The following is a 24,159-nucleotide window of genomic DNA, read 5'->3' on the forward strand; positions in this document are numbered from 1 at the left end:
AGCCCGTGGCCAAACTGACTTGTGCTTTTGGCAGAATGACAAAACGCTTTTTGGGAAATGATCTTTTCCCAAAGAAGTTGTTGTCATGGGTGGAAAGAAGAAGAAGGAGAAAAACCAGCTCTGAGTCTGGCAGTGGCCAGGGTGAGTGGCCAGAGCTGCTGCGGGGATCTGGTGCTGATCACAGGCTTGTTCTTGCAAAGTGCTGAGCACAAAACAGCTCCGAGGAAGGATTAAGTCTGTGCTTGACTGTCAAGGACACACATAGTTCACTGGCTATATGTGTGCCCAAAGTTAAGCATGTGCTTAATGAGGCTCGAGTGCTTCGCTTAGGGCAGAGCTGAATCCGTAATAGCTCCATGTTTTTGCAGCTTTTGCTGAAAAACGGGGCTAATATTTTCCTGCTTCCTGGGAGATTTTGAGGACAAACTTGCTAGTGTTCATGGTTCTCGTAATGATAGCAAGGAAACTCATGAATAAAAAGGAAGAAATTATGTATCAATACATCAGACTCACAGTAATTACTTTTTCCTACAAACCTATTGTGAACCCAGGAATTTCAATAGACACGTACATCACGTACAGTGAGAAGAAAAAATCCAAAAAGCTGAAAGAAATTTGAGCTCTGCTATGCTTCTAATATGTTTAATGTTATTGTTCCATTAAATCCCTACCCTTAATGACCCCAGACATATTAAATAACATTCTCAGGGCTGAAGAAATGCTTCAGACTTCTAATTTTACACATATTTTTTCCTCCTGTGCTCTCAGACCTCTAGAAGTGTTATATATTGAAAAGCCTCTGTAGAAAATACTCTGCAGTCTTTTTCCTGAAGGGAGGCTGCAGGTGACTGGGCTCACATGGAGCTCTGTTTGCTCTTGATGGTTTTTCAAAAATAGTTTTTGCAGCTGTATCATTTTTCTTGTCTGCAATTTGTGGCAAGCAGACAATGTACAGTGGAGCCTCAAAGGGATAAATCAAGGGGAAAGATGACAGATATCATGGGCTTGGCATGGCAAAAATGCTCACACTGCTTGCTTAAGAGCACAAAAGAACCTAGGCCATGCAGGGACAGAAAGTATTCATGGTGATATAATTTCTTAATGAAGATGCCTTAAAAAGGCACAAAATATCACTGCAACACCTCATTAATGATATCTTCCTGCTTTTTTAATTGCTGTGAGGCTTTTTTCTCCCTGCTGTGACAACAGCATTGACCATATTAACATTGGCACTGGGAACTCTTTTGCTGGGCTGTCAAGTACCTTTTAATCTTTCAATTCCTGTATGTCAAGTCAGGTTTCTATCTCAAGGATGAACCAAACCGTATTTCTGGGTCAAGAATTTTTTTTTTTTTTTTATCTGCAAAGTAAATTAGTGACAGGAGCTTCCCAGAGCTTGCCTTTCTTTTCACACTGTGACTCATTTGTTTTTCTGTACAAGCCCTGCTTGTTCTGGATGATGGAAAAACATTTCTACTCAACAAGCACTGCCGCTTAGCCACTGTGGCATCAGTGTTTGTCTGTTCTCTACATTCCCTCTTCCCACCAGCATCTCAAGAGGGGAGACAAAGATGAGTTTGCAGCTAGAGTCCCACCTTTGCACCCCTGTAATTTATGGGTGCTGCCTCCTGTGCAGTCAGCACTCCAGAAAGGATTGTAACCCTCCTGGGCAGGGGGAGGCTTCTCTAAATCAGGGTGTGAAGACCTGAGATTCTGATTTTTGAAATACACACTTCAGTCCCCACTGCTGGCCAAAAAGCAGCCCTGCCTGTCGCTGCTTACAGCAGAAGCAGCCCTGGACAGAGCTCACTACAGCAATTGTGAAAAGCATCTTTATTTCCTTTACCCCAGCATCCAGTGGGGCTGCTTTTGCATGATAACTGAGATCTGCCCCATAACACTGGAAAAACTCATCTTACCTCAAGTGTTTTTTAAACTTGTGTGCTTTCTAACACTGCCTGCCTCTAAAATTTCAAGATTCCTTAAAGAAAGGCATAAAACACCCTTGTAGCACCTCACGGATGTGTGCAGGGGAAATACAGGCAAATGTTACTGAGAATGATCCTACGTGTTGGGTCACATCATGTCCAAACCACAGCAGGCAGTGTTAGCTATTGCTATGTGTGCTAGGTTATACATTAAATGCCTCTCTGTACACCCACCTGGAGCTGGGTAGCACTGGAGCTCATCTCTCTGGTTTTGTAGGGCTTACCTGCTCCGTAACAGCATTTCATTTGGCTTTCTTTACAGCCACCTCCTAAATAACAGTATAAAACAATTACAAGAATAAGAATAACAACTAGCCTGTGAGTCTCAGCTCTGCCCAGGCTGAGAGCTCAGCACTCAGCACACCCCATGTCCTCAGCCACGTTCCCAGGGGACACGAAGGGGACCGGCGGCTGTCACACCAAAAAGCGCGGGTGGGGAACACATCCTGACAAATGTGCTTACAGTAAGGGATTTTTTTTCCCATTTGCTTTTCCCATGGTGACAGTCAGCTACTTACTGGGCAGAGCTGGAAGTAATATTCTGAACTGCTGGAGGAAATTTTCCCAGTTGATCAAACTCTTATGTGCTTTGTGCTGATCAAAGATTCTCTTCATGTCTTATGCATTTGAAAGCACAAAAGAATGAATGAAAAAAGAGCTATTCTTCTGAGCTGGTAGACAATGAAATGATGATTGGTGAGATTATGCCTTGACTTTACTGTCAGCACAATGTCAGTAAAGGCAACAGTATAGAGAAGGTGCATTTAGAGATATTAATACCACTAAAAGAAACAGAAAATCCCCCAAAAAAGAGGAAAATGTCTGGGTGTATTATTATTTTTATAGTTTAGTGGAGAATCAAATGAATTTTTCATATTCTTGAATCATATATTTGCCCTGATTATTCATCCCTTCATATCATATCTGCTTGTGTAGGCAGGAGTGGTAACTCAATGTTTTGCTCAGGTGAAAATCTGCTTTTATATATATATATATATTTATATATGTATGCATCTAGTGCATGGCATGGCAGGAACCTTCCACTGGTGCTGCTCCCAGCAAGGGACTGACTTTGCACAACCTTTTCACAAATGCCCTGACCTGTGTAGAGGAATTAGAGGTTGCTTCTTTGACTTCTAGCAACAGTGTTGGTTTTAATGGCAAAGTCTAAAATAGGCTTTTTTTAATGAATTAAAAATAAATTAATTGTGCTGAGTAAAGAAGGCACTTCTGAGCTGAGGAATCTGCAGTCTCAAGGCGTTAAGGCTTCGTTCCCAGGTCTTGGCTTGGGGATGCTCTTTTCAGGAACGGGAGCCAGTTGTTCTGGTGTGTTTGTCACATGTATCACCCCTCAAAAAGGCACACACATCAACTGCAGCAGGTGTCTCTGGGATGGTTTTGTCCTGCTCATGGAGCGAGGAGAAAGAGCAAGACTGGAAATAAGCAGGGGAGGAAGGCAGCACATGTGGACTGGGATGAGAGCCTGTAGCCATGGGATCACAAAAGGACGTTTTGAAGATCACATTAGAGCAATGTCTGTCAAGAATGGTTTAGTTCTAGCTGATCTTGCCCTGGGGCCTGGGAATGGGCTAGGTGACCTCCTGAGCCTCCTTTTGCTTTTACAAAAGTAAACTCACCTTAATAACGCTGCTTCCTTGTGGATTTTCTCTCCCTCTTCCCCCCACTGTCCTTCTATGCCAGGTAACAAGATATTTATATACACAAATGTGCTTTCCAAAGCTTATTGTCATTCTCTGCATAAGAAGTTTGTGATTTATATTAAGCTGACTGGTCCTTGAGCATGTGCTGTTGTCAAGCTCTCTCCGTCTGCTCAGGAGAAAAGCACTCCGGGGCTGGCACTCAAGAGCATGATCTGGGTATTTATCCTTTTGGCAGTTTGCTAATTATTCCTGTTGCTATCACATCCCCGTGCGGATTTCTGTCTCTCTGCCACAGTAAATATTCTCTCATTTTTTCGAGCTGTGGAGCTGGTACTTATACTGGAGAAGCCTGAATATCCTGCAGGGGCCCATATTGTCATTTGGTTGATAGCAGTGGAATGGGCCAAACATCCTTTCTGTACCACTCAAATTGCATGTCTTTGCATTCCTGTGTTGGCCACTCATTTTCTGGCCCATATTCTGCTCTTGTAAACAGCTCCTATCGTCCCTGGGAGTGCTCTTTGTAGCAAATGCTTTGATAAAGCCAGAGCCATCAGCTGCCAAGACTCCATAAGGAGTCAGAAATAGGCACCAGATATCTCTGCTACTGTAGATGGAGCTGCATTAGCAGCATCATTTCTCTTCCTGTGGACATAGTAAGCCATTAAAATGTATTATAAAATTAAATGGCATTTTTTCCACCTGGTCTAACCGGTGCCAAGTGCATTGAAAACCCTCCCAGATGACACAACTCTGCATGCAAAATCTCAGTTTGCCCTCCTAAGGACTGCAGCTGCCTCAGAGACACCTTTTTTTTCCATGGGCTGCCTCCTTCCCTTAGAATAATAAGCTTTAGATGATCTCGGGGCACTCTAGATCCCCCTGCTGCACAATCCAGTTTGACCTAAGTGTTGCATGGAGGGGAGGGAGGGAGGGAGAAAATCTTGCAAGCAGACACCGGACTTTCAGTCTGAGATTCCCATTAGTACAAAGAAGAAGTTCATCAGTGAGGGCTTGGGAGATTTCATGCCTGTCTGTGTTGGAAGAAGGGCTCTCTGGAATTGATGGAGCATCATCTGTGCTTCAGTGGTGTGCTGGATCAAGGGGCTGCCTGTGGAGCTTCCAGATGCAAAAAATCCCCGAGTCCTTTCCAGGCCATAAAATCATTGAAACAGCAGCAATCTGCTGAGTGGACACCTTTTAGTCTTGCATTAACTATCCTTTTAGTCTTGTATTAGCTGTATTTTATCATTTAGGTAACGCTGTATATGAACTGTTGAGCCTGCAGCTCAGCTTCAGGACAGGTATTTAAACACCTTAAGTGCTCCACAGGAAGAGAGGAAAGCTGCTTTCCAAAGGAGAAGAATAGCAACCTATGGCTGTGGGTAGACCCAGTTAATCTTCTGTTATCTGTTCTGATAGCCAAATTATGCTCTTATCAGTGCTAGTCCTGTCCCTGCCAATGCAATTACGAAGCCTCACTGGTTTATATCTCTTAGTGAGTTTGCTGCTGCCCAATTCCCCTGGCTGGGTCAGGCAGGGGCTCTGTCTGCAGAATGGCCTGACCCAAGCAAACCTGCTCCCTGCTGCAGCAAAGCTCATTGTTGTGCTCCCTAATCATCCCTAATCCCAGCGGCTGATTCCCCTGATTATGTGTCAGAACACGAGGCTAACCTGTTTAAAAGGAGCTGTTTTCCAACCAGCAGCACTTCCTCTCCTTAGTTCAGGGACGTGGGTCTGACACAAGAGGTGTCTCAGAGAGGTCTCTGGATGGCAGCATGGGAAGACAGCATGTGTCTGTCAGGATAACATTTAGCTCACATTGGGCTCTTTGCCCTATTTTCTAGCTTTTTGGCTGCTCTACAGATAATAGAACCCCTCCAGAGCAGAGGAAGTCTGTCACTGAGCAGGATTCTTTCGAGTAATGCATGGCCCTGGTGGGTATTAATCCTGGTAGTTTAGGCAGGTGTATGCTAGTGATCCTGGAAACTAAATACAGATTTCAATGGTAAAGGTTTTATTTTTTAGAATATAATGTTTTCTGAAATACCAGAGAGTCTGCAGAGCCTGCAGTCACCCTGTGGTGATTTGGTTCATGAACAGCAAAAAGAAAAGTCCTGAGAAGTTATTAATGTTGAGGCTGGGGGATCAAGTGATTGGCAAAAAAAATGTTTCCAGAAATATTTAAGAGAAGCTTGAGACTTTGCAATTATTTCTGAACCCAAATTAGTATGTTGATTTATCCAAATACTACTGAACACCAAACCAGGTCCCAACCATAGCTAGAAAGGAGCTGATTTATTCATGACTGTTCATTTATCAGAGCAGCTTTCTCTCTTCTGTTTGTAAGCATGACTCACTTTTATAGCCACCAGATCAGATCACAGTTGCATCTTGTCTTGTGTCAACACAAACGTGTCCCTGTCCTGTTTAAAATCCTTCTTTGCTTCCTATGTTTTTTCTGAGTTGTGCCATGGTGGGAAAGTCTTCATGGGCTTTGATTTCCCCTTAGTTCTTATTTCTTCCCTACACGTGTTACCGTGCTGATTTGTCTTTTCCTCATGCTGTAATTGGGCTGGTGCCACTGTGTAATTTTTAACTGTGTGCAGTATCAACAGACCTCCATCTGTCTCTCCTCCAGAGCTTCCCAGCCTGCCACTATAAATATCTGCCAAATCCTTCTCCAAAGAGAGGATCACCAGATTCCAACTGTTTGCAAAATACGAGCCGCTGCCAGAAATCCTCTCCCACCGTCTGCAACCTGTGCAGAACCTGTCCCTGCTCGGTGTGGGATGGCACTGCTGGCACTGAGGAGCTCAGACTGGAATTCATTGTCCCTCAGAAGCGTGTGCTGCTGCAGAGGGCTCAGCATGTTGGTCTCTTTGCTCAAATATCTCATTATATGTGTCATTTTATTAGACAATAACCTTCAATAATCACCGGGTGATAAAACCAAACTAACTTGTAGGTAGGGGTTTTTTTTTTTCCCTTTTAAAATGAAATTCTAATTTAAAACATGCTGTGGGGTGGATCAGTTCCAGTGTTGTTTTATAAGATGCTTTACTTGATCTGGAAGGGTCTGGGAGTTCATCCCCCTGTCCCAGCCTGTCACTTAGGGACTGAGGACCACTTACCATGATATAAAGCTGGAGTAACTGGTTGGACTTGCTCAGAGCAGTTTGATCTCCACCTCTCTATACTTATACATCAGAATGGATCATTAGAAGAATTAAGAATTAGCACCAAACAGGCTTGGTTGGATTGTGCACAGTTAAAAAAAAAAAAAAAAAAGAGGCAAAATAAAGTAAAATATACCTTTTTAAAAAACTATATCATAAAAATAAAACTTGGATAAAATATTTTTATGTATCAATGCAGTTGGATAAAGTAAAAATTCTAGATTATGAGGTAGGTGCCCTTTAACACAGTTAAAGCCCTTCTCATATCAGTCTGTTAATGGCATTGATTCAGAGCTCTGTGAGGCTCCTGTGGCTTTGTAAGTTCAGTTGTGTACCTTGGGCTATGATCCACACGTGTTAGTGTTTGCTGGTGGTATGGCAGCTTGCTCCGGCTGGGGAATTCCCAAGGAACCTCTTTAGGTACTGCTGCAGACATCATATTAAAAATAAATGTCTGCTTGAATAAAAATCTGTCTGTTTAATGTCAGATCCAAGGAACCAGGTTTCTGTTGTATCTGTGGAAGATTGGAGTAAGTCAGCAGAAAGGATTTTTCAAGGTTATTTCAGGAGAGGGTTTCATGTCTGGACCTGCCACGTCTCAGTTGTGTAGAGCTCTGCAGAGGAGCATAAGGAATGTAAAGTATCTTGGGAGGGTGGTAAATCCTCCTTCCAGTCTACATTCTGAGTAACAGGGCATTTTCAAGAGGCAGAGAAGTGGGTGCCATGCGTTTGGCATGAGCATGGACCATGTGAAAAGTGGCTGGGGAGCACCTGAAGCACCAAAGAAACTTGGGAGTTTGTGTCATGATGTGTCATCAGGTTCAAAAAGTACTGGGGTTTCCATTCTAGATTGCACTGTGGATTTGGTGTCCGTTTTTGAAGGTTTTAGGGCAACCAATTTCATGGTTTTTGTAGGAGGGTGTGCTGCCACTTAATAATACATTATGACAGCAGAATGATATGTACAAACAAGTCTGAGCCTGCAGGGCACCTGAACTTGCTCCCAGCCAAAAAATATCCGCAGCCATTCCCGGGGTGGCAGGGAGCACCGGGAAGAGGGAAAGGGAGCACAGGCTGGGCTGGGGCAGGGCTGTGCTTGCAAGGCTGAGATCCAGCCCTCAGTTAAGTCTGATTTTCTGGAGCAAGGTTTTCTCGTAAAGGAACAGCCGTGGTTTCTTTTATGGTCCTTGGGAGATAAAAAGCAGATGGCATTGATTAGCTAATTAGTAATATTTTCTGCAACTTACCAGCTTGATGTGCATAAAGTTTGCAAAATCTTGGGGTGAGGATTTATTGAAGAAATCAACTGTTTTAAAATCGGGGGAGGAGGGAAGGTTTCATGCAAATGTGTAATTTTATGTCCAGCAGAAATAGGTTAATCTTTTTTTTCTTTGAATTCATATTCAGAGCTCATTCCTTCATTTTTTAGGGGAATATGCACAATGAGGTTGCAGCTCTCCTAACTCTTGTCTTGACTGCATAGTGCATTGTGTGAAGTGCCAGAGGTTCTGCTCTCCCCCATTCCTCTTCCTGGGTGTGCTCCTTGCCCTTTTGCATTTCTTATGGAGACAAAGCAAAATACTGGTTTTTATTTCATTCCAGGCTCGCTTTTAGCTTGTGTCCTTGTGAACCCTTTGTGGCCACAGCAGCCCCCTAGCAGGACTTCTGCCAAGTGCTGGCCACCTCCATGACCACTGCTGTGACAGTGGTCAGTGCTGTTTCGGCCAGAGCGTCACTGGGGTGTTTAAGGCTGCTCTGACCTTGAGTTCTATTGGACATGAGTCAAATACCTTGATGTTTTTCATCATTTAGGGCAAGATAGAGTACCTTGCCAAGAGATTAATATAAAAAGGAATGTCTGAGAAAGGGTATCAGGCTTTCAAACCCTGCTGGGTGCACAGCAAACTCTTCATACAGCAGAAAACCACAAGATTTTTCTCTTTTCTCCAGCAGCCTGGAGAGCCCTGCCAGGGCCTGTGGGCAGACACCAGCCCTGGTAGTCACAGTGGTGGGTGGACACAGCTTCAGGTCCCCAGCAAACCCAAAATTAGGACTTCTGCGGAGGTTTGAGCTCTGCACCAGCACCACCCCAAAGCCTCTCATGCACCAAGGTCCCCGTGCAGAAGCTGTATTTTAATTGCCAGCGTGCAGCACGAGTGACGCACGAGCTGTCAGCTGGGCCACCTGTGACAGTGGGCAATGAGAAGGAACTTTGTTTTCCTCTTCTGGAGAGCTGTCCTCCCTTGCAGATGCTCTGCAGGCAGCTTTGCTGTGCTTATCTCCTGCTGAAGACTTCAAAACAGGGCATTACACAGGTTGAGGTGCAGCCCAGACATGGCACTGGTCAGCTGCTTGAGTTGTGCTCCATCCAGAAGGACTGGAAGTTGCCTGAAGTGAGAGAAAGATTTGCTTCTGTCTTTGTATTTTCTATGTAGTGTGCTATGGAAGCTTTAGCCTTCCTATTTCCAGCCTTCCTATCAGAATGACATTTTTTATTAGTTCTTAAATTTAAGAAACATCATATTCTGCATCTTCTCTCAAGCACAGTCTTGTTAATGTTCTTTGAAACATGACAAGTGCTGTGGCCATCAAACTGCAATGATCCTGTTCCTTCTGAAATGAGAAAAACATGTCACTTTTGGCTCTAAGTAATACAAAGGGAGAGGCATATTCCAAGAGCTGCATGGCTGCCAAAGATGAAAGAAAAATGTTATTACTTTTGGAAATTTCGTAATTACAGTTAATGATAATTTAATGAAATGACATTGTCTTCACCGCTATTGCTAATGAAATGTTTGAGAGTGATAAAACAGGTCTTGTTAAATAGAGGAGAGTTTTGAGTGGAACAGCTTTGTGACAGCAGACTGCCTGCACAAGTCTTGAATTCCTATTTTTTGTTAGAGTAGTTTAAAAAAGAAGATAAAATGAAGGCTGTGTGGGAAATAATGCACAAATGAGGTATTTAAAGGTCTTCCATTAAGCAAACAATACTGAACTACTGAACAGCATGCTGATGACTGAGCACTGCTCCTTAGAAATGCTAGCCCTTCATTAAAACTCTTCCCTTGTTTTCCTTTGCAGGCAAACCAGAGAACAAGAAACCCCACCTGACTTTTTTTACTTCTCAGACTATGAGAGACATAATGCAGAAATAGCAGCATTTCATCTGGACAGGCAAGTAGAGTGAATTTGCATTAAAAGAAAAGGGGAAATATTGTAATAAGTTGCTGCACTTGGCCATTCCTGAATTACTTTTTAAAAGGGGAAAGTGGAACAAAGTGGGCAAATGTCATAAATAAATGAAATGGCAGATGATGAAAGAGTAGGTTAATAATTAGGAAATGCGACTTGCTCTGGGAATGAGAAACCTGGCAATAAGTAATTCTCAAAAAGAAAGAGAAGTTATATTGAAGAGAAACTGAGGAATTAATTTCCCTTGTGATCTTGAAGTACATATGGTGAGGACCCATCTCCCAGGGAATGTGTCACGTAAGTGTGACGGGAGTCTGGCTCACCCCAATTAGCTCCAGAGCACGGAGATCCAAGCGACACGTGGGGAATGGCGTGAGTATTCAGAGAGGAGTAATGGAGATGGGGAGGGAGTTCTGGTTCCACAGCAAAAAGCTGGGACTGTCCCACATCAGGAGCATATTTAGGCCCCAAGTTAGTGGGAAGGAGAGGGCAGTGGTGGTCATCTCATGCTCCTGTTGCTGAAAATGTCCCCCCTCCAGAGTTAGTGCAGGGGATGGTGGATGCCCCAGGACTGCAGCCCTCCCTGCCTGCCCAGGTTAGGGGTGGGAATTACTAATTAGTGATTAACAGTATGTCTGGAAACAATGGCATTTCACTGAAGCATCTTTCGCACTGTGAAAGGCCAAGAAACATCCTTTGGAAAGCTCAAAGCTTTGGGGCCACAAGTTATTTGGGGGTTTGTGTAGTGTTGCTGCCTTCTAGGATGATGGCTGGGGTATGGGAACATATCAGCGGGTGGCACAGGGTAGGTTTGCCAGTAAGAGCCAATCCTGATCAGATCCTTCAAGGATCTTCTCTATTTTATTGTTGTTGACCTTGGTGTTGATCCCTTCTGCTTTATATTTTATAGTGCTGTTTTAAGCAGATGGTGCTGTAGAAAAAAACATTAGTGGAGTTCCTATGGGGGGTGTGTTAAATATCCACACACTAAGCAGGAAAAGCAGTTGCTATGCGGTGTAGAAAATGTGAACAGCAGACAGTGGGTATAAAAATCCTGCCTCTGGGGACACTTTGTATGGGGTCTTTGCTCTTTTACTGTATCTAATAGCAATGCTTCGTAGGGAGGTTTTTATGATCTACGAGGGCGGGGGAGTTTGGAGTGGAGAGAGGCTCTTCTCCCAGCCTTTGCCTGTGGGAAAATTTTTGGTCTCAGGGAGATTGTTTAGGTTGGTATAAGGGTATTAAAACAGAGAGGAGCAGAAGGAAATAAATCAAACACATACTAAGACTGTCTGCAAAAGAATTACATGGCGTTTGTGGGAGAAAGAGGCTGAAATCCCATTCGCCAGATCACTTAAAAGGCTGGTGAGCAAAATGCGTGTCACAACAATCATACAGTAGCATGAAGTAGAAAAAAATAAATTCTTGCTGTCTCTGGTTTTTGGAATCATATGTATCTTCATTTTTATCATGGAACAATGCCCTCCATAGTTTTCTTGTATTTTACTGCATACTATGTGGGCAACTCAGAGCTCATCATATTCAGGACATATTTTGTAATATATTGTGTGAGGGATTAGCCAGTTTAAAGTTGATGGGCTTTATACTCCTTAAAGACCACGGATAAATGTGCCTTCAGAGTGTAATGAAGCTTCCTAAAACCTCTAACTATCATTACATCTTAATCCTTTACATAAACGATGTCTTTTCTCCCTCTTGCAGGATCCTGGATTTCCGGCGCGTGCCCCCGGTTGCAGGTAGACTGGTTAACATGACGAGGGAAATACGAGATGTTACTCGTGACAAGAAGCTATGGAGAACATTTTTCATCTCACCAGGTAGTCCTGGAAATAACACTCTATTCTTTCTATCCTGCTGAACACATACTTAAGGAAACGATGTGTAGATTGCTTAATTGCTCAGATATTTCTAATAAAACTGTCTTCTAGACCTTTGAATAAAAATAGATGTGGAGACATAGCTTACAAAGAAGACTTTATTGTTTTGAGTTGAGTGCCTTTTCCCCTTGACAAATTATCCGCAGAGAGAGGCTTTTATGTTTGCCAAAGCAATGTATTCAACAAATGTTTTATGTAGAACAATTTCTAAGGCAATTTTTTCTGGTGCTCTCCATTTACCCAAAACCTTATTACCCAGCCCATTAGTTATTTAGGGTTTTTTTCCTACTGCAGTGTGATCTGTCACTTCTGTTGGTCAGATGCCTTTATTTCTGGGTTTGACCGGAGGACCAAACCTAATTTCTCAGAGTCATTCAGGTTTTATTACAACAGGAGTTTGGAAAAAAAAATCAGGAAATAGATATGTAATATATCCTGCTTCCAGCTCAAATTCTCTGTTGGGCTAGAAGTGACCTGAATTGTTCCCAGTCCTCACTCTTGCTTTGAGGGCTGACCCAGGAGCTGATACCACTCTCTCTTACTCTTCACTCTTTCACAACATTTTATGGACCCAGTCAAGGATGGAGCTCCACAAGGTGGGAATTTTACAGACACAGGATAAAACCCTATCCTGCTCACCAAAGTATACAACTGGAATAGGGAAAAATGGGCAAAGGGTGGGAAGAAATGACAGCATCTCTGTTCAGCTTCTGGGATGCCAAGATGGAGAAATTAAGGCTCTGAGTTAAGGCACAGAAATAATGTTTAAGTTTGTTCTTACATATAGAATTTATAGGTTATAGGTTCAATTTAAAGCACAGTGCCATGTTCCAGTAGCTTAACTCATATTGTTTCAGCTGTGTGCAAATGTGCTTTGCTGAACTGAGGCTGTGACTTGTGTAAGAGGCAATCTGGAGCAGAAACCTCTGGAGATCTCTCCCTTGCTCTGTGTGTGATTGGCCAGAAGCTGTTTATCCCAGATCCCTAAAGTCGAGATCCAAAGACTTAATTACAGTTTCTCCCAATGTAACTGTAATTTATTGCTGTTAGCTAGAAACCAGAGCCCTGTCGTTGCAGAGCTTTTGCTCTTAAAATGTTTATCACACTTTTCTGATCCCCAGTAAAGTCATTATTACAGCTGTTATTTTTAGCTTCGTATTTATGTTCAGCTCTGCAGGACACAGTTGAGCAGACAGTTATTTATTCCAGGAACTTCACTTGTAAAATACATTACATAATTGCAGAAGGTTTCCTTTTACCCTGTGTTCTGAGCACTCCAATTTTACATGCATGGTTATGGTGACAGTACGTGTTCCCCAAACCTGGTGGGCAGACATTCTGCATTTGCCTCAATTGCTTTCCCTCTGTCTTTGTCTCTCTATACTTTTTTTTGCCTTGATTTTTGTAGGCAAATATGCGCAAAAAAAGGGCAAAAAAATCTTTTGATGCACAAAGTGCTTTGGCTCACGTGAAATATAAGCCATTTTATTCCTATTTTGGCAAGTAAGGTGTGGATTAGTAGGTTTGCTTGATTTTTAGTCTTCTCAGGTTATATTTCAAGGCTTAGGGGTGAACTTGAATGATTTCTGAGAATTACAAAACTGTTCTCAAGTACTGAGCAGCTTACAGCAGCCAGAGCAGGGCAACACAGAGTTAAGGCTGCCAGTTCAGATGAAGATCTTTATCTTGTCATTATGAAATTCTGGACATCCAAGGGATGATCCAAGCATAATCCTTTATTCAAATTTATTTAGAGGTCTCAGATAAATTCAATTAAAATATTTGATTAACTATGAATCAGGCTTTTCTGGAGAACAAAATGCTTAAGCAATTAATTTTTCTTTCCATTTTACATTTCCTGAATCAATACACTTTGGTTAAATCACGTTGGTTACTTGTCAGAGTTCTTCCCTACAAGTCCCCAGATTAATTAGTCAGGTTCTCATTAACATGTGCCCAACCTCTGTCTTGTATTTCATACTGACCTTAAAAGGCAGACATTAATTAATGCTTAATGAAAAAATAATAAAGATCCTAAATTAAGCTTTTAGAAGCAACTTTCACAAGCCCAGCAGGCAGCTCAGGCAGCAGATTGAGGGCAGAGAAGGAAGAGGGAGGTACTGGGGTGAGATTTGTGGTCTGGGGACTGAGGATGAAGAGGGAGCAGGGAGCCTGGGGAAGGCTGAGGGGCTGACCTGGCCCTCTGGCAGATGGAGGGCAGCTGAGTCAGTCGGTTTCGAGGGAGAGCTTCCTCCAAAGGTGAGAAATTGAGGTGTGACCTCTTGGTACATGCACAAACCAGGCTGTGCACCAGCATAAAGCTGCCAGGGACCCTCTGGAACTCCCTTTCAGGTAGCTCTGTCACTGCATCTCCATCCCCAGCAGTGCTCAGTGACAATTAGTAGTCATGGGGACACGTGGTGCCTGCTGGCAAAATATCCCTCTCCATACACGTGTACCCAGCTCTTAAAATTAAACGAGCACTAAATGAAATGGATTTTATAGGAAGATGTTCCCCTCAGGCTGGGAGGGGGACCTTTGAGGGTGGTTATTGATGATGCTCACCAATCACAGGATCATGGAATCAGCTGCATTGGAAGGGGCCCATGAGGCTCATCCAGTCCTGTTCCTGGCCCTGCACAGGACACCCCAAGGATCCCACCAAGAGCATTGTCCAAGCATGTGTTATCTCCCAAACTGGTGTTGGAAGAATCCTCACTGCATTTCCACTCCTGGGCCACTCCCTTGTCCCATCAGGCATGGAAATCAGGGCCAGGGAGCCACAGGCAGCCGTGGCTTCAGAGCACGGTGCCGAGCAGCATCCCTGCTTCCATGGAAAAGTGACAATGGCTGCGAGCAGGCAGATCACTGGATGCATTAGGCTGCAGTCAGAGAGAAAGCAGATTGCAGAAAAGTGCACTTCCAGGCAGTTTAGATTTAAACATGAGAAATGGAATTAGGTCAGTAATTATTTAAATTAATTTTATGTCCTTTGCAGCAGGGCAGACTGCAGTAGTCCTGCTACTCTTACAAATGAATGGTAATTTGCTAGGAAAAAAGAGACATACTAATGATGTCAGCCTTCATTTTGGAAGTAATTGAGGCAGCAGCTTAAAGAAATCAATGTTACACAGCGAGTAAGCACTATGTTTTTGTTCATATTAACCAATTCCAAGGGATTATGGATTTTTTTCTCTTTCAGCGTACAATAGCGGTTCTGAATTACCTATTATTTTGAGCAGGTAAATGAAAGATCTTTTGATGCATTGCTGTAGTAAATATTCAGGATTCTTTCCAGTACTCCAATTGCACAGGCTTGCTAAATGTCCTCTATTAACAGTCATGCAAAGCTGAATAAAAGAATTGCTCTGCCAAGCAATTTGCTTTAAGGTATCCCACCTTGTTCCTGTTCTTCCTGAGAAGAATTACTGTTCAGCTATCAGGAGGATGCACAGAGAATGTGCAGATGAGTACACAGACACTCTGGTTCTTAATTGTTGTAATTAGTTAGAGTTTCAATCACCAGACCATGATTTTTGCCTGCATTTCATTACGAATCGCATCCATTCCTCCTCGGATAATGAAAATCAGACACTGCAACACGGGGTTCTCTTCCCTTTCTGGTGCTTTGGGGAAACAATTTTCATTTCTAGTGAAGAAGGATTTTGCATGTTGCAAATGCACAGCATTTGAACATTCCAGCAGGTATAAACATCCCTCCCTGCCTGGTTTGCCAGCACTGCTGCTGTTGCCATTCCTGCCCACTCTGCAGGAGCACAAATTCCTGGCTGTTGCTCCCTTTGCAGGTGTACTTATGCAGAAACACCTTCATCTGGTGAGAGGAACACATGGTTTGGGCAATTTTAATGAGAGAAGAAGGACTGTGCTCCAGTAGGGAGCTCATCTTCCCTTTCCCTCTTATTTTTGCTTCGGAAAGCCAAACCCTGCTCTCAGCGTGGGATTGCCATGAAGCGCTGGGCTTGTGTCTCTAGCTGGAATTTCACCCTCAGCCTGCTGTGCAGAATGTGGGTCACCTACTTAGGTTTCAAAGAGCCTTGCTACAGCACCTTGAAGTCTTAAATGAGAACTGTGGTTTTCTATATTTGGTGCCTCTTTTTTTTCCCTACATTTTTAAGAAGCCTTAAAAATGAATGTTTCCCCAGATAATTCAGGCTGCTGCATCTTACTGCTGGTATGTAAGGACTAGGGTAGACATAATAAGACGTCTATTCCGTGTCAATCAAAGCAGTTAATTTCTTTAGCAGCAGCTTGAGATAAAGCATCCTTTCACCTCCACTATCCCCAGAAATTGGACAGGAGCTGTGGGGAGTAGGTACCACAGGTCTGAGCCCATGGGGGGAATAACTGCTGGCAGAAAAGGATTTGCCATTGAAAGTAACTTCTCACTGAGAAACATACTTATGGTTTTACTGCAAGTTCTCTGTCTTAATGCCAGTAAACACCTTGCTGCTGCTCAGGGGATTGGATGCCTGGAGCTGGCGATGGGGCTCCGTGGAGGATTGATAGCTGGAAGATCGTGGCAGGGATGAGTGGGATGAGTGGCTGGCATGGTGCAGGCAGCACACGTGCTCCCTGCACAGCTCTGCAGCAGCAAACACCAGCACTGCCACAGCCCTCAGCTCTCCTCAAGATTTACCTGGATACCAGTGTGTGATTACTGTCAAGTGATTAGCCCCAGTTACTTTCGTTGACAATACAGAGCAGGGTTTCATTGTTCCCGAAGTTAAATTCAGAAGCAAACTATTAAACAGAGTATTTATCTTCCCACTGAGCAAAATGCTGTGTTTAATACAACTTCTTTTTCTTGAAAGGTCAGATTTACATAGTGAGCAGCAGAGGCTGTAATGGCATGGGGGGCATTTGCTGGGCCTTTTGCTCTTTACAAAACTGTTTGGCAGGAGATAAACGAGCACTGGCTTCCTGCTGCCCAGTGCAAGCCACGTCATAGAAACCTTGGAAGATAAGTTATCTCAGGCAGTCAAGATAAATCCGAATGGTTCCCTCCCTCCATAGATGAGGGGGTGATGCTGAGACAGCTGAATTGAAGCGCAAGCCCCACTGCAGCTGCAAATCAGTGGAAACACAGTTTTTAAGAGAGGATATTCTGCTTGGTAAAACACCTAAATTGCAAACTTAGAAGTATAGATATGTCGAGTGATCCCTTCCTTCCTTTTTTAATTTCTGTTCTTCGTTTTCTCTTCCCTCAAGTGCTTTTCTTTTCCTTGAGTAATCGTCAACAAGCTTTTTGGCCACAGAGTAAATATTTCTGGCCTTGGCTGGGATATATTTAACTGCTATGATCCAACCCTGTGAATATAAATAACACAGTTTGGGTCAGCTGGTCCTGAGCACGGATGGATGAGTGGCCCTTGTGAGTCAGGCACGGCAGAGTGATGCAAAAAGGCTGTCTTAGAGTAAAGTAATCACAACTTCATGGACAGATCAGGTGGCCATCAACAGGAAAAGCTGGGACATCAGTGGGAAGCTGGGACAGATTGTCAAGGAGCAACACATCAGCCTTATAGTGTGGTTACTTGGTGTAATTCCGTGGTTAACAGCCAGTCCCAGCTAATGTAGCTAATTACTCAAAAGCATCACAAGACCTTATTGCTACTCCATGTTCCCCTACTTCTCCTTCCTCAAACACAGCTGCTTGCTCTGTTCCTCCCTCTCTGCTGTCATCCCCAGAGTTGTCCCCTGTCCTCCTGACTCACCATCTCCTGCTGGCAGTGCCCCATCTCCACTGGGCTGCCGGTTTGGACTGGGGGGTGTCACAGTGACGTGCAGGGCCGTGTGCTGCAGGGCATCACTGCCATGCAAACCCACCCCTTACCTTCCTGTGGCAGGCAGAAAATCACCTCCTGCTACTCCCAGCTCTTCCTGCCCCGTTTACACTGAGCCTGCCCAGAGGGAGAGGAGCTCAGAAACAATATTTGAATTTAGAGGCCTTGTGGGGAATTAGGAAGCAATGTGACTTCTCAGCTTCATGCCTTACCATGAGGAAAGGGCACAGTCTTCCTCTAATGACATTTTATGTACATAAAGCAGTGTCAAAAAGAGCTGTAGCACACTGACAGGAGCAGCAGTGTGCTCCTATTCCTGTTCCCAGTGCGGCGTTGGTGGGCTTTGGGATGAGCTGCTCTCTCTCACCCTCAGTGAATTCCCGTGGGCAGGGTGTTCCTGTAAAGAGGTGGGTGTTCCTGCTGGTACAGAAGTATGTGGTGGCAGTTTTGGGGAGGTTTTAAGGTAACACACGGTCCAAAACCTGCTGCAGATTCTTTTTCTGTGGTTGTTGGAGTAACGTGAGGTGTGGAGGAAGGAATTTGTGTTTGGGATGTGTGCTGACAGCGTTACGACCGTGCTATTTCCACCTTCCACACACACCCCCACGGGACTCTTGATGGTAAATAATTCTCCTTGCAAAAACTGCCAGTTCTTCTCATACCAGCAAGGAAATGAATGAAATGTTCTCTGTTCTTAAAGAAACGAGCCAAGATTTTGAGAAGTGACTTAATTTTGGGCACATGCCACTTGTTCAGCTGTGGGATTTGGGGTTCCAGCCTGGGGTAACAAATAGCTCCCAAGGAATGTATCAGTCTGGGAAAACGAAAGGAGAAGGACAGGATTTAAAAAAAATGGGCTTGGGGAATATAAATAGAGTGCAAATAGTCACAAAGAGCTTAGCACAGGGCGTGATCCCAGCCACTGAAATGAATGTCTTTCTAGTGGTTTCAGCAGAGGAAAGCTATGTGTGGTAACAGGGGTTTGGATTTATTTCTGCTCCTACATACACCAGTGCTTTTATGAATTCTCAATACTGATTTAAGAATAGGCTTTAAAGCTCTTTTCCTTTCTTTGCCAGCCAACAACATCTGCTTCTATGGGGAATGCTCCTACTACTGCTCAACAGAGCATGCCCTGTGTGGAAAACCAGACCAGATTGAAGGGTCTCTGGCTGCTTTCCTGCCCGATTTGTCACTAGCAAAAAGGAAAACCTGGAGAAACCCTTGGAGACGCTCCTACCACAAGCGCAAGAAAGCAGAGTGAGTAGTGGTGAGCAAAGCTGCACAGGGTGACAGGGAAATAACCCAGCTCCTGGCCTCAGGAGAGCAGCTGGGTTTCCCCAGCCCTGGGAAGGGACAGGGCACTTCACGTGCCAGGAGCTCCAGCTTATGGTCCTGAACCCAAAAGGACCTTCAGTGGCATAATTCCCTCATGGGACAGACACCTCCAGTGGCATTGACAGGATGCAACAGGACCTGTCTAAGTCCTGTCAGAGGGGAAGATTCACTGCTCTCAGCAGCCCTAAACAAGTCTCAGATGTTGCCACCATATGACTGATGGTGCAGCTCATCTCCTAAATCCTGAAGCTACTGGCCAGATAGTTTTCAGTCTTGTGATTTTCTTCCTTTTCCATCAGTCACAGTCTTCCTTGCTTGCCTGCATTGCTGGAAGCAGCCTGAGGAATGTGCTGCCTCTACCTGACCCTGCCCTCAATCGAACATGATACAAGTAGATCTTTGCAAAATAACAACGTTTTTTTTGTAGTTTTCAGTAAGCTTTGTATGTCACATAAAATATCAAAATATTGCCTTTTCCAGATGGGAAGTTGATCCAGATTACTGTGAAGAGGTTAAACAAACACCTCCATATGACAGTGGGACCAGAATTCTGGATATAATGGATATGACAGTTTTTGATTTCCTAATGGGTATGTTTCATCTCTTTCAAAAATTAAATGCAACATTTAATTAGAATAAGAACCATTTCTTTCTGCACTGCTCTGCAGAGCTCAGCAGTTTGCTAAAGCATGGCTGAAGCTGCATTTACTGTATGTGCTGTTCTAGATGATTATGAGAAAATGCAGATTTACGTGGTTATGTATTCCCATCAGTGCAGATTAAAGGAACAAAGATGTTCAGAAATGTAGAGTGATGATGAACGCAGGTCAGGCCAGTCTCCTTCACAACAGTGAAGGGCTTCACACTTTGCTTTAGTGAGTGCTTTACCCCTGTAATACATGGCTCCTGGATGCACATGCAAGGACTGCTCATTACTGGTGCTTTGTTTTCATCCTGCAGGAGTGTTCTCTGCTGCTTCTCTACGAAATGTCAGGGTGGGGGGGAAGAGGCATTGCTTTGTCACCAAGGCAGCTGTGGATTCTATCAGGATTTTTTCTCTTTATGTAACCTGATCTCAATAAAATAATTATTTACAACCAGGTAATATTGACCCATTCCAAGCCTAATTCTCCTTCTCATATGAAACCTTTCGTGCTGCAGCAAATACACCTCTAAGGTGCCAACCTACATCCTTGATCTTTGGGCACATGCCAGCATGGACACATCCTGTGCCATTGCCCCCACTGAGATTTCTGCAATAGGCTGCAGCAGGGGAGGCCAAGTGACAGCTCAGAAGCCATAGGTGGCATCTATAAGTAGCTCAAGACCCCTGCCATGGAGACAAAATTCATAGCTTGGCAGCAGTCCTCTGCACATTGACCTTAAAAAACAGATCACACAGGGAGAGCTGTGCAGATCAGCACCATCCTCATCCATATCTACTGTTCTGGCTTCCCAGGCAGTCAGCAATTGGTGCAAAGTTCTCGTTAGAGGAAAACCAGGGTGGTGTGTGGTTCAGAAAATTGAATGTAGTATTAACAAAGCGATCAGGATTAACACCCCTGCTCGAAGCAGGCATTATCTCCTCCCTGAGCTAAGCCTTGCACATGCTGTGTGTACCATGTCTGCTTCAGACACCCTACTGACCCCAGGCTGCAGCAGCAGGGCTTACTGTCACCAGGGCAGGAAGCTCTGGTGGCTCAGGACGCAGCTACCCTACAGGTGACCAGGCTCCCCACACAGCTGATGCCCTTGTGCTGGAGAGGGATTTCCCTGGTGTACCCCAGGAGGGGTTGCTGGAGGCTGGGAAGGTTGGCTTTGTCTTCTGATGGGCCTGTTAGAGCTTAAGTATAAAAGCCACAGAGAGCTTGAAAAGCTGTGAGAGGCTTAACAACCCTTCCAGCATCACACACTTTGGGGTATCCATGGTAGGAGCAATGGAGCTCAGCAGATCTGTTGTTTGCTCTGCTCTACCCAGCCGTGGTTTCTGGGCAGCACTAGGCTTTTACATTGCCCTGACCTGCAGGCTCAAGGCAGAGTGAGAATGGCCTTTTTCTTCCTTTGTTCCATAGGTAACATGGATCGCCATCACTACGAAACCTTTGAGAAGTTTGGAAACGAAACTTTTATTATCCACTTAGATAATGGAAGAGGGTAAATACCTTTAATAATCTTTCTGGGGTTAAAGGAAAACGAAAAAAGTCACTCTTTAAAACAGCCTTTGTTACATTCTTGCCCTTATCTTTAAATAGGTTTGGAAAATATTCCCACGATGAACTTTCCATATTGGTGCCTTTAAACCAGTGCTGCAGGTACGTTTTCCCTCTGGAGGTGTTTCCTGGTTTACAGTTGTTTCCACTAACAGGACTGAAAATGTTCAAGTGAATCTTGCATTGCACACCATGGAGAGGAGGAGATGTTGTGATCCTGCCCAGCTAGCCCTGAGCATTGGCACTGCCATATTAAATGCCCTGTTGGGTCCAGGACCTTGCAGGAACACAGCCGTGAGCTGTTGGGGGAGAGGCTTTAAGACAAAATACACATCCCATGGGAGTCAAGTGACAAAATCCCAGAAAGTGCTTCTCAACAGCTTTCCTTGGTGCCCGTGGCCAGGGTTTTCAGAGGGGTCAGGTGACATTTGGAGTTTCAGCTCTGCAGGGTGAGCTCTGTGTCTGCGGGGGCTCTGGGCAGCCCTGCAGGGTGAGCCTGAGGAGCCTCTGCTGCTGTCACACATGTCCCTGCTCACGTGTGTCACACGTGTCATTGCCAAGATGGGCATGGCCCTGTGAATGCTGCAGCAGCTCCAGTTGGTGCCCTTCCCAGAGAGGGGCACGAGGGCTGCCTGCACTGCCCCATGGATCTGTGCTCCAGAACCTCTGCCCCTCTAAGGGCCCCCAGAGATCAGTGGCCAGGTAACAATGCCAGCTGCTCATTAGGACTGGGGCAGTGCCTGAGTCTCATCATTTCAGATCCCAGAATAAGGCTCTTAGACTATTATTGTAATGCTGGCTATAAGCCTTTTAGCTTTGTCAAAATCAACAGTGATGGAAATACCAAATTGCTTTTTTTTCTCCTTTTTTCTCTTAGAATCAGGAAGTCTACCTATCTGCGATTACAGTTGCTAGCCAAGGAGGAATACAAACTCAGTCTCCTGATGAAAGAATCTTTGCTAAAAGATAAAATAGCTCCAATCCTCTACCAGCCTCACTTGGAGGCGATGGACAGGCGGCTGCGGATTGTCCTCAAGGCTGTCAGTGACTGCATAGAGAAGGATGGGTATGACAACGTGGTTGAAAATGACTTTAACACGGATGTTAACACTGTTACGACCGAGAGGTAGTGAAATGGCAAGACTACGTTTTTACCAGCTGAGTCAAGAAGATTCAAAGAGGAAAAAGAAAAAAACGAAAAAAATAAAAATAAGTCTTGCAAAAGACTGTGTATGCCACTTTGTGAATTCAGTGAATTCAGAAATGAGATATAATTGTTCCCAAAGTAGGTAAAGTGTAGACTCTGCAAAGGATTAGTTCATTAAGAAAAATAAGTCTAATGTGATGCTTTTCATTAGTTCCTGAAGAGAGATTATGAAAAGATTCAGAAAATACTCAATCATTGACAGACAACAGTCTGATAGCAAAACACCTCCTGTCCTTTTTGTATAGAAAGGAGGCCTTTACTTAATATTTTGTATTTATATATGGTATATCTATGAAACCCCAGACCTACCTTCCAAATTTAACTGAGAGGGACAGCATAGTTTTGTGACTCACACTTTATTTGTGGTGACAGTCCACTTGGTATTTTGTGTTAACCCTTTAAGTGCTCTAATCCACTGTATCTTATTTAAATTGAATGCTTATTTTCCCCCCAGCTACTCAGCATTTAAAGGGTTAAGGCAGTATGAACTTTTAAAGGCAAAAAATAATAATAATAATTATAATAATAATGATAATAAATACAGGGGTTACCAGAAGGGAATTTCACTAATTGTGCTTTGACAGGAATACTTGAATGTTGGTTTTACAAAGTGATGTAAAATGACAAGTTGTACTATTTGTCCATAAGGAGGTGGCAGCTCTTATCTTTCTAGACTGTCATAGCTGAGCTGCTACTTTTCAATTTTGCTTTTGATAGTTTTGTGTAAATATATACATATATGGGTAAAAAGCTGCTTTCAGCAGCTCTAGGCTTACTTTTGCAGCATTTTTGTGGAATTGTTTGCAACGTGGTAAAAGTGCAATAAAGATATGCAAAATGTGTAGCCATCTTGTCTAAATGGATTCATTCATCTTGTTCAGAGCAAAGCTCTGTGCACCAGCCAAGTGTCCCAGAAGTGGTTGTTTAAATTGTCATCCCCTTTTGTAGCAGCAGCAAGTGGAGCTGGAGCAGGGAATTGGTGATTAATACTCAGCGAAACGCTGATAAGGGCTGGGGTGGTAGAGAAGGCTAATCTTTCCTATGAAAGCATTGTTTTGACTGTCATTTCAGCATCCCTTCCTCTTGCAATGATAGCTGTAGAGCAACACCTCTCAAAGATTATGGCTTGACTTGCTGCCCAGAGGGTTTAGAAACACCAGTGCCTCTCACTTGGGCTGCAAAAGCCCTTACACAACCTAGGAAATCTCAGCCTAAATTAGCTGGAAACATGGTATTCTTATCCAAATAGTTTTGAATCATGCTCAGCTGCATTCATTGATGTGTGGAGACTTTCAGCCCAAAAGCAAGCTATAAATTGAACACGTGGCTGTATTTGACTTGTGGAAACATGGTGTGGTACAGCAGGAATCCCTCATCGCTCCTCTGGGTGAGGGAAGAATTTATTATGACAATGTTCATCACAACTATAATTCAAAGCTGCCATTTGTTTCATTTGATGTCTTTTTTCACAGAGATTCATAACCATATACTTTAAAAGCCAGGTAGACTAAAATGTAGGCATTTCAGCATATTAAAATTCTGAATGAGAGAAAAAGCTGCTATATGGGCTCATTCACTTCTTAGGTTGGTATATTATCACTAAAAAACACGTCTTTTATATTTTATGGCCCATTTTGAATTCCCATAGCTCTCACAGACATGGCATATAAAGACAACAGAAT

General features: G+C 43.8%; 1 protein-coding gene across 2 annotated transcripts in view; it reads left to right on the top strand.

Moving 5' to 3' along the window:
* Positions 1–23,321, top strand: part of FAM20C (FAM20C golgi associated secretory pathway kinase) — a 59,290-nt gene extending 35,969 nt beyond the window's left edge. For both annotated transcript variants that reach the window (XM_032125808.1, XM_032125807.1), the window contains 7 exons: positions 9,910–10,002; positions 11,743–11,858; positions 18,802–18,982; positions 19,541–19,650; positions 21,133–21,214; positions 21,313–21,372; positions 22,148–23,321. In XM_032125808.1, coding sequence (XP_031981699.1) covers positions 9,910–10,002; positions 11,743–11,858; positions 18,802–18,982; positions 19,541–19,650; positions 21,133–21,214; positions 21,313–21,372; positions 22,148–22,400 — 895 coding nt within the window. In that variant the 3' untranslated portion in view covers positions 22,401–23,321. The remainder of the gene's footprint in view (positions 1–9,909; positions 10,003–11,742; positions 11,859–18,801; positions 18,983–19,540; positions 19,651–21,132; positions 21,215–21,312; positions 21,373–22,147) is intronic.
* The last annotated feature ends 838 nt before the right edge of the window (positions 23,322–24,159 follow it).

The sequence above is a fragment of the Corvus moneduloides genome, chromosome 16 (assembly GCF_009650955.1).
Source record: "Corvus moneduloides isolate bCorMon1 chromosome 16, bCorMon1.pri, whole genome shotgun sequence".
Taxonomy (NCBI): Eukaryota; Metazoa; Chordata; class Aves; order Passeriformes; family Corvidae; genus Corvus; species Corvus moneduloides.